Below are 14,449 nucleotides of genomic sequence, written 5' to 3'. Positions count from 1 at the left end.
GGAGGGGGAGGACATGAACAAATAGTCATAAGGGTCTGGATAAAAACAATCATAGTTATGATACATTTTGTTAATTTTCAACTGTTGTATGCCAGAAAGAGTAATTTGTGAACATTGAAAGCGGCTAATAAACAAGTTTATACTTTCAGTACTTGTAAAAAACATCTCGAAACGTATTTTTTTCTAATTTGTTTTCAAATCATCATTTTTTTCAGTCATTCAACGTTCGAAGAAAAGTTAAAAAAGATGTAAGTCAATGTTATCTTTGCATTACTGAAAATACATAAAGGGAGCTCCTATTGTAGCCAGATCCTAACCACAACTCTTTGCTTTGGATCAGAGACTTTGTTTGCACCTTAGATCAAATTCGGGCACAATTTAGTTTTCCTAGATGAGTTTTTTTTAAAATTATTAGCCAAATTATAAATTTTAAGTGCACGAATGTATTGGTTTTAATGCTTTCTTTAAAGAAATACATAGTATAAAACACTTCTAGCCCTAGTGATAATGCCAATACTACAGGGCGTTAGTAAATTCTCTATCTTTTAAAAATTATCTTCAAATATTTCTTAAAGAATTGTACTTGAATGTTGTTTCTATGAACAGAGAGGAAAAATCAATGTTTCCATTACAATCGACTTAGAGTTTTACGTAATTTTGAATAATAATGGAAAATTATTCGCTTGCACAATCATGAAAAATCTTCAGTTCATAACCATCTCCCTCCCCCTATAAAGAAAACTACTGGTCCGTAGCCAAAAATAGAGTTTACAAAAGAAAAGCTTTCTGCAAATCAAATAATGTTAATGTAAAATAATGTAATGTAAAACTAATAATGTTAAAAAAAAATAATTTACTTTTTAATTAGAAATTTAACATTTTAGATTCACTCTACTATTTTAGCTACAGATCAGTGAATCCAGATTATAGTAGTAATAAAAATAATAAATTAGGAAAGTATAGAATTAAATAAAACATTAGTTTTTAATTTTTTAAAATATTTAGTTTGCACTGTGTATTTGTTTCTCAATGTCTGGCTTTAAATTATAGATCTCTTCTTTTACGTTTTAATATTATAAGATTACAGCCACATAACCATCAACTTGTACAGATAACGCAGAGAAAATGTACAAATAAATATATATAATTATACCATTTTTTTTCTTAAAATTTTCTTTAAAATTTGTGTACCTGTTTCTTTTATGAGTGTTACACTTTTAATAACTATTATATATATATATATATTTAAATATCACATTAGCCAGCCTTGCAAGATTTTCTTAAAACCTTGTTCAGCTGAGGAACCGACTTCAGGTCATAGAACAAACAGTACAAAAATGGAGAAAGTTTTTTTTTCACTGGTGGGAAGTAAAAGTAGAGAAAGCTCTTTTTTTATACGAAAAAGTAATAAAAAACAAAAATAATTTTCATAACATTTTTAACCATGATAACGCACAGGCACATCCCAGGCGTATTTTTTTTAAATATTTTACATAGGATTTATTGTATTCTCATTTTCTCAGGTTTTACAACAAGAATAGGGGGCTTTCCATTCGAGGAAAAACACTTAAATAACAATTCAACAATAATAATATTTATAACACATATATAATTTTTTTCTTTCACTCACTTCTGATGTTTTATAATGTACAAAAAGCAGGAGCCCAAATTAAAATCCTTTTTTGTGCAACAATTTGAACCATTTTTCATAATTCTAATATTTAAGATTTCAATACAAACTTCATTTATATTTTGGCAAAATATTATAAAGACAACGAATGCTATATTTTGAATTCAAAGATTTTCACTACTTCATGAATAACATATTTGGGCTCCTCCCTTACCATCATGTTGACACATTTTCAAAGAACATATTTTTATTCTGCACTCCGTTGAAAAAAAAAATGCACAAAACGTACGTTAACATTTTGTTAAATATATATATATTTTTTCTTAATTTTCTTTTTTGTATCTAATTAAAATCTCTCTATATATACAATACATAACTTCCACTGTTCACATATTTTTTCTCTTGAAAAAAAACCGTGGCATTTAGGCCTAGAAAATTTGTACACTTAAAACATAGTTGTAGTTACTTTTTTATTTATTATTATTTTTTCTTTTGTTGTTGTACCCCACGAAAAAATCCACTTTCTAATACTTTTTTCTCTATATCATTATTTTTTTACTTCCGAAATTCTAAGAAAAAAATCATCTTGGCAAAGCCCCAAGAAACAACACTTTTTTTTCACAAGTTTTTAATGTCTTTGAGAATAACAAGGCAGTTAAGATGTTTCACTAACATTTACCATTTTTTAATATATGTATTTTTTTTGTTTTGTTATTGAATGAGCTGGTTGAATAGAAAGGCTTAGCACCAACAAACAGCGTTAACAATTGACACCAGAATCTATAATACACAAGGGTTGATTGGATGACAGTAGGAAAAACAGGAAGTTAAAAATGAATTAGTACAAATTATAGTGAAAAGGAAAACACGTTTTGTTTAGGAGAGGGGATAGGTAAGAAAAATTAATTATCAAGGTATTTGAGAGAGGAGAAACAATTATTTTGGTAACTTGAAAAATGAAAAAAAAAAAGTTATTCATTAAATCACTGGGTAAAGAAGGGTAACATATAAATTGCCATTAGATGGATATACAGCATATATATATATACAGTAACAAACTTCATTTTCTTGTTTAATTACTTTTTTTTTACAATAATGAAACCAAATTCTACTCTGATAAAACTATGTGGTTCGGTTCATTGGTAAGGCAATCCCTATATATATATTTTTTATTTTTTAAAAGCGTCCCTGCGTGTATGTGCGTTCCGTTCTCTGGCTTGTATAGATTAGTTTACGGTTATTAACAACTTGTTAAAAGATAAACAAAAGTGAATTAAAGAATGACATAATCGAATACATATATATACTATGTACGAAAATGTATAAGCTTTATATAAAATGGGGAATATTGAACTGAACAAAAGATGAAGAAACTAAACTGGTTTGGAATAAATAGGAAATAAAAATTACACAATAGCGAAAGGGTGTACTGAAGAACAAGAGAGCTAAGTACACACTATCTACAGTATCAAGTAATTGACGGAAGAAGAGCAAACTTATTATGAGAGAAGCACAATTCAACAATTTTTTGACGAATATACTATGTAGGAAAATGTATAAGTTTTATATAAAATGGGGAATATTGTACTAAACAAAAGATGAAGAAACTACACTAGTTTAGAACAAATAAAAGAAAAAAATACATAACAGCGAAATGATGGACTGAAGAACAAGAAAGCTAAGTATACACTATCTACAGTATCAAGTAAATGAAAAACAGGAAGGAAACTTATTCTGAAAGAAACACGATTTCAATTGGTGACCGAGGTTCATGAAAAAAAAAAGTCACTTGAAAGTTCTTACAGGTCAGGTAGCTAGATTTGTACAATTAAAATTTCTATCAAATTATTTGCTAGCATATTCAACAAAACAACAAACGAACAAACAAACAACAAAAAAATGTGAAATAAATAATTTCTTTTAAAAAACGAAGCGCGAGGGAAGAAAATAAAAGAGAATTACTCGACTTTGTTTTTCCTCACAGTAATACTAAGTAATATATACTCACATTTGTAAACACAAAATATATAATACTGACTGTTATGATTGCTCTAACTTTTTATTTTTCATCATACGTCTTCTGGGGGTTTAAAAAAAATTACGATCACATGATACTACCGGAGCATTAGTCTGCACTTAACGAAAAAAACATAAATTACAAAATATAAATGAAAATACAATAGATGATAAAAAGGTTAGATTTCAGAACTAATTATTTAGTTATAGTTGAAAAATATTGAAACAGCGAATGTTCAAATTCAATCACACTACAATTAATCGACATGCTGAAAGGGACGTTAAACTCAAAATCAACTCAACTCAAAACAGAAAATACTACTTAAGAAAGAATCAAATTATTTGATAATATAAATATTTTCTTTTAAAGCATGATATTAGGAATGATTTCTGATTAGGATGAGTGACTACCTATGTATTTTTTTGGTTTTTGAAAGTGAAATACAACAGTTTTGTAATTTTTATACTTAATAAGGCAACTACAGATGTTAATTTCACTGTCAAATTTGAAAAAAAAATAAACAATACAAAAAGAGGAAGTTTGAATGAATTCAATTATTATAAATGTAGTTAGCGATGGCTGCAGGTGTGTATTCATTTCCCAAGACAAGCCAGAGGAACAAAAGATTTTTTTTTAACTTCTGTACGCACTTACACAAACAAATTCTCTCTGCGTATATTTGTGTGTGTTTATGTGTGTATTTGTGTGTGTTTACTTCAAAATGTTTGACTGTGTTATTTATTTTTTTATAAATATTCTGTCCTGACTCTGAAATAATGTTTGAACAGCAAACTTCAATAACCACTAGCCAACATTTGTATAAATAATTTTTTTGCTTCACTTTTTAATATATATGTATTTACACACACACATATATATATATATATTTAATTAATCTACGGAATGTTTTGGTAGTTAAAATTGTTATTTGGCAACATAGCATATACCTCCATTTTCTCTGTTGTAGCTTATTTTTTTAAAAAATATCAGTTACAATATTGTAAAATATATATATTACGTTTTTAAAGCTGTCAGTTATGATCAATCACTATGTTATGGCCTAAGATCGGCCGGTATATATATATATATTTTATCTTATTTAAAAAAAAAATAATAACTAAAGCAACAACACTTAAATTACAATCGAGCGATTCTTTTTTAAAAAGAATTATTTCATCTTTTTTTTCAATTAGAATCAGCTAAAACGAAAAATTTACAAAAATATGATCTCAGAACAAGAGACAATTATAACACTACATCAAACAAGAGCTCTAGCCAAGTGACGAGGCAGAGAGCTTCATTCTGGCAGTAAAATCACAAACAAATTTTACTTTTAAATAACAAGTATTTGTTTCGTATTTTTTTTCTTACAAAAAAACGAAAAAAACACCTAAGCAGTAAATTTACTTTCATTGAGGTTCAAAAAATGCGTGCTCCTTTTTTTATTTATTATTTTATAAAGTTTGTAGGGAGAAAGAAATCAACGTATTAAGAGTCACTTTCTCATCTACATAAAGGATCTGAAGATAAATCATTTATCTTTTGTTTAGTTTTAGAGAGGAGATTGTTTATATATAAAGAAGAAGAAGGAAACACAAAACACGCTGTGCATTGTTCTCTCTCCTCACTTTGTATTTCAACAACAACAAACAAGAATATATGTTATGGCTCTCTCCTCTTCTTGTGTTGGTTGCATCACAGTTACGAAAATTTAAAAAAAAATATATAACAGTAACGAACATTTTTGTGACAACACTTTTATTTTTAAAAAAATTCGTTTTTATTTTTTTTTAATGTTTTGTTTCTTGTTTTCACAACGATGTTGTTACTGGGAGGGTATCTCCTGAGGTTACTGTGTGCGAGGGGGGCATTCGAGGAGCTGTAGAAGCGGAAGGCCCTGTCGGTTGATCTACGGTTGATGCTGAGGTACCCTGATGACCCGCTGTCGCCGCTGAATGAGCTGCTGACATGCGGCCTTCTTTCTTCATTTTCTGTTTGAGGTGAACTTTGGCGTGTCTTTTCTTTTCGTCACTTCTCGCAAATTTTCGGCCACATACGTCACACGAGAAAGGTTTTTCGCCCGTATGAGTCCTGATGTGGGTGGTCAAATGGTCGGACCTGGAGAAAGACCGCATGCAGATCCTACATTGGAACGGCTTCTGGCCCGTATGAATGCGGATATGTCGAGTAAGTTCGTCCGACCTGGAAAATCTTCGGTCACAGTTCTCCACAGGACAAGCGTACGGCCTCTCGTGCACTGGGGTTTTACTGGGGCGGTTAGGATACTTTCGAGGTTTCACTGGCACCAACTTCAAGGGGAGGGTACTTTGCTGAAACGCCTGTGACAGTATTTCATGTCCTTTGCTCGTGGACGGGTTGTACTCAGCCAGCTGCACCGCGTACCCCTCAGACGAAGTAGGTCCGAAGGGGGGTTCTTGTTTGGGGATAAGAGTAGAAGGCCCAGGGACTGGCTGTGTCTGTGTTGCAGTAGCAACACCACTAATACCCACACCATAATCAACAACTTGAGGTCCAAATGCTGGCCACTGATACTTTGAGGTTGAAGCTTGTGGAGCGGTTGTTGCCAAAGGTTGCGCGACTCTTGAGTAGACCAGCTCTTGCTGTTGCTGTTGAGGTTGTTCCACAACACTAAGACTAGATGACGTGGCAACGCTGCAGCTAGTGTACGTAGGAGGTTGTTTAAGAGGTATGTTTGGGCAACTACTACTTTCGAGCACAAAACCAAGTCCCATAAGCTCTGCTTGTTGAAACTGTTCTTGCTGCTGCCTTGACGGTGGTTGCGGGGTGCCTTGCTGCTCTCTGGACCTGTCGTCGAAGTGCGCAGGGCTTGGACTAGGAGACGGTACAGCAGCATACTGTTGCTGTTGTTGAGGTGAGGATGCAGCCTGCTGTTGCTGCTGAGGCGATTGACTAAGGATAGTGAACAACGGGTACAGAGATTTGTCTGTGCTCGATAACGGCCAGTGATTAATACCACCACCGGCAGGGGATACACCAGACACTGTTGGAGGAGATCCTGTACCACTAGCTGAACTGGTTGCAGGGCTTCCAGTAGTTGTAAAGCTTCCTCTGTAGCTAATTTTGGGTGCCTGGCTTGTGGGTGGGGGGTTGGTGGAGGGGAACATTGTTGAAGTGGTGGTTGTTGTAGTTGAACTGTTGTCCTCGCCAGGGCTGCTGGGAGCTTCTGAACGGATACTAAGCGGAGGATCAGGACTTTCCGCCTGCTCCAACTTCAGCTGCGTATCAAGGGTCCCTACAAAGAACAAACAACAACACATGTGGTCACATAGGCATACGTCGAGAAGAAGATACATTAGTTAGACAAAGTAAAAAGGTTCAATGTTTCAGGTATAGTCTACATACATTGTTTTCAAGTTTACATAATGAGATAAAAAGTAAAAATAAATTACATTAAAATGAAACCACTTCTTCAAATAGGAGCAAAAAGAAAAAAAAATACCGGATCAGTGCAAACTGAATTAACGATTGATTAAAACTGGTTTATTGTGAAAGATGCACCTAAATGGGAAAACAGAACGTATCTAGGCAGGAGACTCGCGCTGTGTGGAAGTTGTACATAAAGCAGCTTTCAAACATCTGCTGTACTAGTTATACTTTCAAAAATGAGCACTCAACTTATTATAAACTAAATGTTATAGAATTTGTCAATATATATGGCATGAGATGATGCAAAACCTTTGCATATAAACAAAGGAACCAAGCCTAAATTCCGTCACAGAACAACCGAAGAGAAGCACCGACTTTAGACATTCATGCATTGGGGTACTGTGCTGTCAGAACATCGGCTTTCCCCGTTGACGCTAGTTTCCGTTACCATAGTTCGAATGCTCTCTCATTCTAGTAGCTTCCAATTGTCTCCATGATCTTGAGAGACCACCGTAATGCCGATACCAGTTCTAATTTTTGAAAACCTCCACTATCAAAAAAGAATGCTAAGAAGTTATTGGTATACTATACTGCAAATACTATTATGAAATATCATATATTCTCTGTAAAATAAGTTTTTTCGTATTTAAAACGTGTCCAAAATTACGGTCGCATTAATTTCTCTTAAAAGTGTTGGTAACCTAATGCTGGCCTAATAGCATTTTGAAAGTAAAGTTGAATGTACTCTACAATGTACACAATTCTTGATATGATTGCAAGACATCAATGAGTGTATTTATTTATATATATAGATTTATTAAGTAACTCAACTGGAAGCCTGCAGTTCCAAAATACACATTTTTCAATTTTTTCCCCCTAATTACTTACTTTAAGAATGGTATTTTCAAATCTTTGTTGATTTGCTACTAAAAATGCACTATGGATAACCGTTAAAACATTTAAAGCATATTTTACTCTTCTCTACAATGTGAATCTTTAAAATCACAATCTGCTTGTTCGAGCAAAGTTGTGGCACGTCCTTGAGAAAGAAAGACTGGAATAGTCATCAAAATTGGTTTAATGACTATAAGAACGCCATCTGGCCCACAAGTGACAGAGAAGTAAAAAAAAAAAAAAAGGAAAAGTTTTATTTAAGCTTTGTTAAGATTAAGTTTGTTTGTAAACGCCATCTGTAGTTTCGTTCAGGAGCCATGAAGTTTTAAGAAAATAGAAGTATATTTACTCTATGTTAATAATAATAATAATAATAATAATAATAATAATAATAATAATAATAATAATAATAATAATAATAATAATAATAATAATAATAATAACATGAAAGTTATGCTTCAATAATAGATCATATTGGATCTTAGTAAAGTAAAGCAAGATCGGAAAGTAAGAGGAAATATTCTGAATACAGTAACCTTATAGAACGTCCGCAGAAAACAATCTGAATTAGAGAGGCTTAGAAGAGTAACAGTTAGAACGACGCGACGTTTCTTCACATCGGTTTGAAACTTCGCTTAGATGGCAAGGCTCGAACCACTGGAATGTGAAAGTAATATATTACAGTATTTGATTTCATGGACTTTAAAAGAAATTCGCTTTTGGAGTTCTGTGATTGCCCAGAGTTCAATTCCGTATAAGAAGTTCCTGTGATTTTACAATATTGCGAGGCTTTTTTTTTTTTTTTTTTTTTTGTGTGTGTGTGTGTGTGTGTGTGTGAGAGAGAGAGAGATATTTCAATTTAAAGATTTCAATCTATAAAGACACAAATCTATCGATGCTTTCTTTACATGTGAGCTAATTACATAATATGTTAGGCCGTTCAAGACTCTTAATACGCTACAAACCATGAAGTTATGAAGTAAAATGAAATCTTTTTAGTTTTACGTTCCACGCTTATGCCGGCTGGGCTAAAGCAAGACGGTTATGATAAGAAATGAATGGAATGGTGGAGGAGGAAACGGGAGAACCCCGAGAAAATCCACGCACAGGGTGATTGTCCACCACAAAGTTCACTTGGCGCGAGCTAGGATCAAACCAGGGACCCCACGCCCCAGAGTTGAACGCTCTACCACTGAGTCCCTGAAATTAGTTTTATATCATGTTTTCGGCTTCGTACCACATTCACAATTTTAGGTAACGTTTCACTTATAAACAAAAACCCAACACACAGAGTTGAGTCATTAGCAAAACATCTTATGCTTTTGATTCTGATAAAATAAATATCTTTTCCTGCTTCCCAGGTCACAAAGGCCCATGGCCGACCAGAATGGTTTTAGTTGTTTGTTGAAGTGTAGTGTCCCGTCTCAGCACTGAGGCTAAATGAATGTGAAACTACACTTTAAGGTAGAATCCGAACATGTTTTCTACTAATGCTCTCCCATCTGAATTCGAACCAGGAACCACGTGCACTAAAGGCGCATGAGACTAGCGAGGACATGTTTTTAGTTGGTTGATATATGGTCAGCATTTGACTTCCATCGCTGTTATTTCCGGCTTCTTAGACTGGATTTCTATACCTCTTAATATAAGAAGCTCCCAAAGTTACCTCATGATGCTGAGTCAACTCCAGAAATTATATGCACTATTGGAAATCGAACGTGTGCTAACTATTCAGCTACACACTAACAGAAATAAATAATAAATAAATAAAATCACGTTAGTAGTGTATCGGTCCACAATACCGATGACATCAAAGTAGGATTTCCGCTACTCATATGTTTACAGGGATTTTCGCTCCGCACCTTGATGGGTTTGGTTCTATTAATACTATTTATCAACGTCAGTCGAAAAAAAGAAATACAAAAAGTAAAGCGGAAAGCCTCATATAGGTGGCTCCAGCAGAGAGAGAGCGAGAGTTATCTGTACCAAATGCGGATGATCTAACACCGAAAATTTGAATCCTATATCGCAGCACAGTATTCCTGTGAACTAAGGGGGCGGCAGAACTGGAGCACAAAGAGAATATTTATTCATTGAAAAAAAAAAAGAAACAAACAAAAAAAGTATTTCCTCCTCTCCAGAGTGAAATATACTGTGTGTGAGTGGATGAGAGAGGAAATCTCTTCCGCTATGTCCTTGGTTTAGGTCAATTGTCTGTCTAGGTGGCAGGCAGCATCCGCGATTTGTGTTGTTTGTTCCTGGTCATCCAAGGTCACTGAGCAAAACTTTTTTTTTTCGAAGTTTAGTTTTTCAGAATGGCGTCAGGTCACCGAACGAACAACGATACAGAGAGAGAAAAAGAGAGAGGGAGAAAGAAAAAAAGACACGTGCTAATTCCCAAACGCGGGGGCGGTAGTGAGCTAAATTTAACTTCGTCAACATCTATCTTCGCTTCTTCTTGTTCCTCTTTCAAGCAAAAATAAGCGTATACACTCTTCACACACTCTCTCCGCCCAAAACTTACAGCTTGTTCGGAAATAACAGTTACCACCACAATCAATATGAAATCACCGCTCTTCTTTGGTTACAGCAACAAGTACTGCGCACTCTTCCTTTGTTGGGATGGGAGAATCTATATTGCATATTTCGTAATTATTGTCTCTGTCTAATTAGGTTTCATTTCTCCCATGGGCATTATTCTATCACAGTCGTTTTACACGATGACTACGCAGCCAATTCAGATGACCAACGGACGGTTATTTTCACGCTTATGCGAAGTAAACAAGATGACTCAACCTTTACTTGGTCACAACGATTATACAGGGTGTTTCAAAATAACACCGACAACGTTTGGAGAGGTGATTCCTGATATTAAGATAAGACAAAAAGTATAGACCAACCTGGGTGCACAAATGCTTCCTTTCGGAGTTACAGGCTGTCGAAAACATGAAAAACTGAACTTTAAAGGTCCGTAGGTCTAAAACTATGGGGCCTACCGTAGTCAGGTCAAGACTTCACTTAGGAACTAATATGTGCGCTATCCAAAAATACATGTTTCAGAATCCTAAGGTACTCACGCAACAATTTTTATAGAGGGAGTTTGGTAGTAGTTCTTAAGAGAAGTCTTGGCTTGACTACGGTAGATCCTATAGTTTTGGAGCTATGAACGTTTAAAGTTCATTTTTTCATGTTTTCGGCAGCCTATAACTCCGAAAGGAAGCATTTGTGCACCCAAGTAGGTCTATACTTTTTGTCTTATCTTAGTATCAGAAATCATCTTCCAAACGTTGTCAGTGTTGTTTCGAAACACCCTGTATATGAAGCACTTAAGTCTTTCGCTCCGAGAAGAACATATATGTCCTATATGCTTTTGGAATAATACCATTGAGATTTATTTCTTCTTATAGTTCTTTTACAATAGCATATAACTTACTACTGGTTTCCTCACGTGCTTGAATCTTGTACCTGTCGATAGGTGGCACTGTTGACTGCTTTCGTTGTTGTATTCTGAGTCAAACTGGATTCGTTCTACCCTTTTTCAGAAATCCAATAAAAAATCCGAGCGAAAGGGCCAATTAGAGAACCTTTCTACACATTAAAACGCGATTGCCTTAGTTATTAATATTTTGTTGAATAGAAATCTACAACCTTTAGAGTTATCTCCTCTTTCTCTATTCAAATTTGGTTCCAAAAGCTGACTTATTATTTCAGAAAATAGGAGTGCACGGTGACCGGCTCAGTGATACAGTGTTCATTTTTGGTGAAAAAAAAAAATTTCTTACAACTGCAAGGCCATGTAGATCAATATTCGTCGTAGATTTGCTCGGAGTACTCTCTGTTTCACCTTATTATTTGTATTCGTTTTTTTTTTTTTTTTCATAATCAATCCCTTAGTATTTAACATATTCCCTCTTCTTAGGGTAAATGAGGTAATCATGGGATCACATTTTCTTCAGATGGTTTGGATTTGTTCTCAATAGGACGGAACAATTCATGAACAACGGAACTTGTTTCAGTACATGAACATCTCGATTATCATTATTATTATTGTTACAAAAAATACCATAATAATTGAATATGCAATAATCTGGATAAAGAAGCGATCATTCCCAAGAATTTTTCAAATCCATCAATTAAATTTTATATGCAAAGTTAGAAAAATAAATGTTGAACGTGTTAAGTAAATAACGAAGGTTCATTAAAAAAAAAAAAAAAATGTTCTTCTTAGAGTATAACTCTTATATACGAACTTTCGATTTTATTTGTATTGCACCTTCAGTCAAAACCAGAACACCACCTGAAAATGAAATTTTTCAGTTTTACGTCCCGCACTTATGCCGATTAGGCTAAAGGGAACGATGATGATGAGAAATGAATGGAATTGTGGAATGAATAAAGTGGGAGGAAACGGGAGAACCCCGAGAAAATCCACGCACACGGTGTTTGTCCACCACAAAGTTCACTTGGCGCCGGAACGCTACCTGGTGAATGGAGACTCGAACTAAATGAAATTCTGGTTGTATATGTGGTAGGCTACATCTCCCGGCCGCGATAATTCCAATTTGGAGTGCAACAATTGAAATTTTGGTATCAAAGTTTAAATCACGATAACCGAAACCGAGATAATCAAAGTATTCCTGTACTAATTTAATTTTTTTTTAATGGAATAATAATGTTTCTACCGTAGAGCATACTAACTCCGAAGCACAGAATGAATCTAGCTTGCGCGTCTTTTCTCAACATAGTAGTCACCTTACAAAATAAAAACCAAGTAACACGAAACTTTACCTTAACCTGGACTTGGCGTCATTAATACAAAATAGTTTTATTGGTGAGAAATCACGGGATCAGAGGTAAACAGGGTTCTTGAGAGGAATTACCTGAATTAGTGTTATTAAGTCCCCAACCTAAGCTTAAGAGGGTTATGAGTGCGATTATGAAAGTATGGAGCAATTAAGTGGTTATAATTTTGAGTAGTTTTAACCCATGATATAGACCTAGGCAAAGTTAGAGATGCTGAATGATTATGATGATAATGATGATGATGATTATGATAATGATAATGGATGCAGTATGAATTGATAGAGCAGGTTTGTTAGATATTGTTATTAGTATATCCTAACTGGCAAGAATACAATATTAGAAGCTTTAGACAGTAATAGGACTCTTCCTGATGTTTTCAAAATATTATAAAACAAAAAGAGATTCTCTTCCACAGTTTTATGCTAATTACGAAACAATGACCTCACTGACAAAAGCATTTGACTTATCTTAAGAGATTCCTGTAATTAGACTATCACATGGTACTTTGCCTCTATATAAGCTATTTGGGTATTTTGAGGAAAACAAAACTTTGCAGATATCAATTATATATATTTTTTAATTTTGAGAAATAAGGATTTTTTATTTTTAAAAAATAAAGAAGGAATGGAAATAAAATGAGAAAAAGTAAAAAATTGAGAGATGCCCTTCCCTCCCAGGATAATGGATTTTTACCTGACAGGAAGTCGGTTTCCCACTGGTCCAGACAGCTGACTACGTCTAACAGGACGTTATGGGATATGTTGAGAAGTAGAGTTCTTGGAATGATATCTGCAAAATTAATGAGATATCATCATAATCAGTTATCATGCACTTTTATCACTATCACCATTATCATCATCATCAAAGATATAATACTCCCATATCCTAATAAGTACTTATAGGATTTAAATTAGGAATATTAGAAAGGAATTCAATTTACGAAAAGTTGGTTAAAAAAAGAATTTTAAATGAACTCGAAGGGAAACGCAAGTACGGTACTAGAAAAAAAATGCTGTTAGAGTTAAGGAAATTCGCTTAAATTTTGGGAACATAATTATAAAATGAGGGTTAGGTAATGCTAAAACAATTTTGTAATTAAATTTGATTATCTTCTTTCATTGTCGAAATGTACTCATATTTCTTAGTAATTATAAAGTACAGTCGCGTTATGGTGCATTTGTTCAGATATAGAGAGAAAAATCATGAACAAATTATCAATACTTCAGAGGTATTTAAGAACAAATCAATATTTTTTTTTTCTTGGGAAAAGTGATGATTCAAAATTTTCTGTAACTTGATTTCAAGAGCGTGCTATATTCATGAATGAAACTTATTAATCACAATAGTTAACGATCTAACCAAGTAACAACGTAAAGCCATTGTTTTATTCTTATGACAATGAATCAGAACATACGGTACAGCCAAGAAATCTTGCGAAAAGTATTCTTGTAAAGAGAACCCTATCTGTTTTGTCACTGTGCAAAGCCACTTAAAGAGTCGAGAAGATAAGAACAGACCGAACATAGTATCTTATCTCTATGTGGAGTACAAAGGAAGATAGGTATTAATGTTTCTGTATTTAATTGGTTTCAGCCTCTTATCACATTTTACTCTTCTAGACTTGGTTGTAGTTTATCAGAAGTCACGTCCTGGCTAGCTTCCGCTCGTTCCCAGCCTTTCCTATTTAGATTTGCTCC

At 33.9% G+C, this 14,449-nt stretch overlaps 1 protein-coding gene across 4 annotated transcripts in view; it reads right to left on the bottom strand.

Moving 5' to 3' along the window:
• Nucleotides 1-1,421: 1,421 nt before the first annotated feature.
• sr (zinc finger domain-containing protein striped) overlaps nt 1,422-14,449 on the bottom strand; it is a 619,548-nt gene continuing 606,520 nt past the window's right edge. For 3 of the 4 annotated variants that reach the window (XM_081762151.1, XM_081762160.1, XM_081762171.1), the window contains 2 exons: nt 13,446-13,541; nt 1,422-6,921 (listed from right to left, as the gene is read on the bottom strand). In XM_081762151.1, the coding sequence (XP_081618277.1) occupies nt 5,459-6,921; nt 13,446-13,541 (1,559 nt within the window). In that variant the 3' untranslated portion in view covers nt 1,422-5,458. The remainder of the gene's footprint in view (nt 6,922-13,445; nt 13,542-14,449) is intronic. The other variant, XM_081762177.1, reaches the window with a different exon arrangement.

Source organism: Thermobia domestica, chromosome 1, assembly GCF_964235325.1.
Source record: "Thermobia domestica chromosome 1, izTheDome1.hap1.1, whole genome shotgun sequence".
Lineage (NCBI taxonomy): Eukaryota > Metazoa > Arthropoda > Insecta > Zygentoma > Lepismatidae > Thermobia > Thermobia domestica.
Note: the sequence above shows the minus strand (reverse complement) of the source record. Positions and strands in the feature narration are given on the sequence as shown.